The following is a 5,784-nucleotide window of genomic DNA, read 5'->3' on the forward strand; positions in this document are numbered from 1 at the left end:
AACTCCCCCGGGCTGTGCCCCTGGGCACCCTGCTGGGGGTGAGCTGCTGGAGCAGGGGTGGGATGAGATGATCTCCAGAGGTCTCTCCCAGCCCCACCACGCTGGGATTTTGGGATAAGAGATGGATGCTCAGCCTCCCTTTTTCCCTGAGTGCTGCCTGTTCCAGCCAGGATCTCACCACATCACAGGGCAACGTCTGAGCCCTGGCTGGAGGAGCCAGAACCAAAAATTCTCACTCAGAGTGCCAAGGTCAGGCGCAGCCATGGAGATGGGGTTTAGGCAGTGGGTGGTTTGGGGGGAGCTGGGTTTGAGGGAATCATTCCAGGTGCCTGGAACATCCCCCAAATCGTTAGGTTTAGGTTCAGGAGTAGGATTAGGGAGTGGGCAGCTCAGACCCAAAAGAATTCACCCTATCACTGGGCTGAACAAGTCTGCAGGTGGTTCAAGTTTTGCACAGGTTCAGAAGCAGAGCAGAGAAGTTCCTGGAGGTGAAGGTCATTGTCTTATCACACGTGGGTGAACAGGGGGCTCAGGGGAGACCTTCTGGCTCTGCACAGCTCCTGACAGGAGCCTGGAGCCAGGGGGGGGTCGGGCTCTGCTCCCAAGGGACAACAGGACAAGAGGAACCAGCCCCAAGTTGCCCCAGGGGAGGTTGAGGTTGTCCCTGAGGAACAATTTCTTGCCCTGGAGGGTTGCCCAGGGCTGTGCCAGGCTGCCCAGGGCAGTGGTGGAGTCCCCACCCCTGGAGGGGTTCCCAAGCCGTGGAGATGTGGGGTGAGGGACACGGGGCAGTGGGGGCCTGGCAGGGCTGGGGGGTGGTTGGATTTGAGGATCATGAGGGTCCAACCCAAACGATTCTCTGATTCTCTGACATACACAAACCACCTCCCCCTCAGACACCTCCAAAGCTCAGGAGAGGAAGCACCCTACCCGAGCCTCACCCATCCTCATCCTCCCCATCCTCCCAGCAGGGTGAGTAGAGACCCTCTCCATCCCTGCCACCACCCAGGGCTGCTCTGCAGATCCTTCTGGTGACCTCAACCAGGCGATGATCCCCCTCAGTCCCGTGCCTCGTCCTTGCTGCTCCCCCTCAGCAGCCAGAGGAGAGGAGTTTATCCCCGTGCTGAAGAACAATCCCCAGGCCAGAGAAGAAAGCAGCTCTTACATAAGCACAGATCCAAGCCGGGCTCCTCTGCCACATGTATTATTTGCAACGTCTTAGATAACTCAGCCTTTAATATTTCAAGCAACCTGCTCCCTGGCCATTATTCTCTTCCGCCTCGCTGGGCTCCTCGACATGAAAAGCCACAGATCTGGAAGCAGGCGAGGAGCAGATGACTGAGAATTGATAAGGGCATTAATATTTATAGAGTGGCTTCTTGTTTAACCCTCCTAACAACCCCCCCGGGGTGGGGATGATGGGCTGAGCCGTGCCGGGAGCAAAGCCCGGGGAGATGGTGCTGAGCAGGGTGAAGCTCAGCCTGAGTTCAGGAGGGGGTTATGCTGCACGTGAGCTGCAGTTTCTCAGCTCAAAGGCAGATTTAGGAGGTGTAAAATAACTCGCAGCCTGATGATTTGGCTCTAGGAGAGGAAGGGAAGGGCTGAGGAGCCTGGCAGGGTGGCTGAGGACCAAGCTGGCAGGAGCTTGCAGGCTCCCACCACCTTTAAACGTATTAAAATGCATCAAAAATGTGTTTAAACGTGTCTAAAAATGGTTTGGAACTGGGTGACCTTTAAGGTCCTTCCCAACCCAACCCTTCTGGTGGTTCTAAAGGCGTTTAGGGTGGGGAAATCCCTTCTGCAGGAGAGCAGGGAAGTGGCAGCTCAGGAAGCAAACAGGCCAAACTATTCCTGAGCCATGAAACACAAACTCACCACCTCTGGAAGTGGAAAGATGAGAGAATCGTGGAACTATTCAGGTTGGAAGAGATCTTGAAGACCATCAAATCCAACCCTTAACCAGTAATGAACTCCCTGCAGGCTGGAGAAACATCTTGGCAGGTTCCTCCTATTCCTGGGTCTTCTCTTTCCACCTCGCAGGGAAAATAAGACCCTGAAGTGCTCCAGCTCTTGATTGCTCTGGTGCAGCCTCTCTTGGGGAGGTGACAGAGGGTGGGTAGATGTGATAAAGGACTCGGGTAAGGCACGTGGACCTCTCCACCCAGCCTGTGGACCTCTCCACCCAGCCCGTGGCACGGCACGAGCAGAAGATGCTGCTGAAGTGAGTCCAATCCAGTCGTGGTGCTGTTGGACCCCAACGGGGGGGGGGGGGGGGAAGATGTGCGGGGGGGGGGGCTGAATCATTCAGTCTGGAAGAAGAATTCAGGGCAACGTTTCTCAGAGCTTCTCCAGTGCTGCAGCTCTGATCAATCCTGCCACCAATTCTGCTGCTTTATGTCCAAGGACTCTTCCATTTTTCATGAGCCAGACTCAACGTGGGCTCCTGCTGTCGTTAGCCAGGGTTGGAACTGGACCTCTGGGACCACTGATGAGGATGCTGCTGAGAAGGCACCAGCAGGGATGTCAGACCTCACAGGAGGACAAAAACGATCAGCCGTTGAAGCAGCTCCAAGCTCTTGGAGAGGTTCCTTGCCACCACCATGGATTTAGTCCTCCTGGTGGGTTTCATGCCTCAGTTTCCCCATCTAGAAATCTGGCTGCTTCCCGTGAGTCCACAGAGCCTTTAGAAGGCCACCAGGTCTTCCAACTTGCAGGTGGCCCCTTCTCTGGAGGCTTGAAGCTTGTGCAATGCCACAGCCTCCAGCGATGATCTCGTGCCAGGGACCTGGGACAAGCTGGAGGATTGCTCAGCCCAAGGTCCCATCCTGACCTGGAAGTTGTGTGAGGCTGAGCCAGCCCCAGAGGGGCTGAGCATCAGATGGAACAGCTCATTCCCATCCAACCTCCCACCACTGGGAGGGCTCCAAAGGAATGAATCCAGAAGTGAAAAGGAGTTGATGTAATGGTAGACACAAGGGAAGTTCTGGTGGGTTCCCAGGAGAAAGAATTCCTTCAAATCCCCTTCTGAAGGAACCAGATCACACCCACCATTGGCCACAGAGCCACGGTGAGACCAGAGCTCATAAAGCCCAAGAGATGCCCCCAAAAAAGGACGTTTCATGCCTGTTTGGAGGGACATCAACCTGTCTCAGCCTGGTTGGTGCCAGGGATGGAAAGCTTGGCTGGAGGCAACCACTCTCCAGCACTGAGCATCTCTGTAGCAGCAGCCCAGGACACCCTCCCTGGTGCCTCCAGCCACATAATGAACAAGGATCTAAACTTCTCATGCTCTCCATGGTCAGCTAAGTGTCCTTTCATAGGCTACGTGCAAGATGTTGTCTTCAGGAGGGACACAGAATCATTCTGGTTGGAAGAGACCTTTCAGATCCTGGAGTCCAACCACTGACCCAGCTCTGCAAGGCCCCCACTGCCCCGTGTCCCTCACCCCACATCTCCACGGCTTGGGAACCCCTCCAGGGGTGGGGACTCCACCCCTGCCCTGGGCAGCCTGGCACAGCCCTGGGCAACCCTCCAGGGCAAGAAATTGTTCCTCAGGGACAACTGAAACCTCCCCTGGGGCAACTTGAGGCCCTTTCCTCTTGTCCTGTTGTCCCTTGGGAGCAGAGCCCGACCCCCCCCTGGCTCCAGGCTCCTGTCAGGAGCTGTGCAGAGCCAGAAGGTCTCCCCTGAGCCTCCTTTGCTCCAGGCTCAGCACCCCCAGCTCCCTCAGCTGCTCCTCCCCACACTTGGGCTCTAGACCCTTCCCCAGCAGCTCCGTTGCCCTTGGATTTAGCTCCTGATGAGGGATTTGTTCAGTCTGGCCCATGAAATGTGTCACCCCTCACACTCTTCCTGATCCCCAGCACCATTTGTCCCAAGTTCAGCTCAAAAACCCAACTCCTCCAATCCTCCTGCTGAGAGACCCATCCCCAAAAACACCCTGACCATATACAGAGGAAGGAACCAAGTTGGTCCCTTTAGTGGTGCCCTGGCAGGGCTGGGTTAAGAGTTGGACCCCCTGATCTTAAAGATCTCTTCCTCCCAAGACAATTCAACGTTTCTAAGTTCTTCCCAAGACCTCAAGGGCCTCATGGACTATTTTAAGAGACCCCTCTGTGGCTGGAGAAAGCACAGCTCCCCTTTCACTGAGCAGCAGGAGCTGATGAGATGGGAGGTAGACCCCTCCAGAAGCAGCCTTGCCCTGAGGGATGCTGCTCCTCACCTCCAGGACCCCTCCCCACCCTGCCAGCCTCCAGGGAGGGTGGCTCAGCCCAGCCACAGTCATCTCCCTGTTCTTCTGACGTCCAAGGCAATGCATCAAGCTCATCAAACCAACCCAGGACTTCCAGGCAGGGCAATTTTCTCCAGCTAGAACATGAAATCTGCATTAGGCTTCGTCATGAGTGCCTGGAGTTGCCCAATCTCCACCCATCTGCTGGGGGGTTGCTGGGAGCAGAGGCGTGGGTGGATCCACCTCACCCTGACGTTTCCCATGGGCAGAGGCAAGTGTTGATGCCACAGGCTCCTTCAGCATCTCTGGTTTGATGGCCATCAAATCACAGCCCCCTCTGGGTTGAGGACCCTTCCCACGCACAGCCAGCTCAAATGGCAGGTTCTAAGCCACGGGGGTTTTCCTTCCCCTCCTTGGAGATGTGTCCAGCTTAAAGGACACCATGAAGATGCACCAGGAGTCCCCGTGGCCAGTAGATGGAGGGAGGGGATTCTCCCCCTCTGCTCTGCTCTGGTGAGACCCCCCCTGGAGCACTGCATCCAGTTCTGGAGCCCCCAGGACAAGAGGGACGTGGAGCTGCTGGAGCGTGTCCAGAGAAGAGCCACGAGAATGATCCGAGGGCTGGAGCAGCTCTGCTGTGAGGACAGACTGAGAGAGTTGGGGCTGTTCAGTCTGGAGAAGAGAAGGCTCTGAGGGGACCTTATTGTGGCCTTCCAGGATCTTAGGGGGGCTACAAGAAAGCTGGGGAGGGACTTTTTAGGATCTCAAGTAACAACAGGACTAGGGGGAATGGGGCAAAGCTGGCAGTGGGCAGATTCAGGCTGGATGTGAGGAAGAAGTTCTTCCCCATGAGAGTGGTGAGACCCTGGGATGGGTTGCCCAGGGAGGGGGTTGAGGCCCCATCCCTGGGGGTCTTTAAGGCCAGGCTGGAGGAGGCTCTGGGCAGCCTGATCTAGTGGGAGGTGTCCCTGCTCATGGCAGAGGGGTTGGAACTGGGGGATCCTTGTGGTCCCTTCCAACCCTGACAGATTCTGATCTGTTTTAGCAGAGGACTTTAGAGCCCTAATGGCTCAAGGGGTGCACTGGATGATCTTGGAGGTCCCTTCCAACCTAAATGATTCTATGATTCCCCACCAGACCATAACCACATCCCCCTAAGACCATGGTCACCTCCTTGAGAACTTTGCTCATCCCCAGGAGGCTTCAACAGCATCCCCCCCGTCCTACCTGGGTGAGGGTGGAGGGGAAGGTCACCTCCTGCAGGTAGAACTGAGGCACACACTGGAAGGTGATGGTGAGCACGACACCCAAGCAGCCAAGATGCAGGCGAGCAGCCTGGAAGATGTCCACGTTGATGGACTCAGAGCACTCCAGGATCTCCCCCGAGGCCGTCAGCAGGGTGAGTGCCACGACCTGCCAAGAGGGGAGCAAAGCTTCAGAAGGTGCTCAGTGTGTCCCATCTCCATGCCAAGACCTTGCCTCCATCCCAGAACTCAGGGCTGGGGGCTAGGCAGGGAGATTCTCATACCACAACCATCATCTGGGGGTGCTTC

At 56.3% G+C, this 5,784-nt stretch overlaps 1 protein-coding gene across 1 annotated transcript in view; it reads right to left on the bottom strand.

Annotated features, from left to right (window-relative positions):
• Positions 1 to 5,664, bottom strand: part of LOC103778494 (L-gulonolactone oxidase-like) — a gene marked incomplete at its 5' end in the record, with an annotated part of 11,627 nt that extends 5,963 nt beyond the window's left edge. Inside the window, one exon of the mRNA XM_008946086.1 lies at positions 5,459 to 5,664. Within this exon, the coding sequence (XP_008944334.1) occupies positions 5,459 to 5,664 (206 nt within the window). The remainder of the gene's footprint in view (positions 1 to 5,458) is intronic.
• Positions 5,665 to 5,784: the final 120 nt, after the last annotated feature.

Source organism: Merops nubicus, unplaced genomic scaffold (assembly GCF_000691845.1).
Source record: "Merops nubicus isolate BGI_N331 unplaced genomic scaffold, ASM69184v1 scaffold13260, whole genome shotgun sequence".
Taxonomy (NCBI): domain Eukaryota; kingdom Metazoa; phylum Chordata; class Aves; order Coraciiformes; family Meropidae; genus Merops; species Merops nubicus.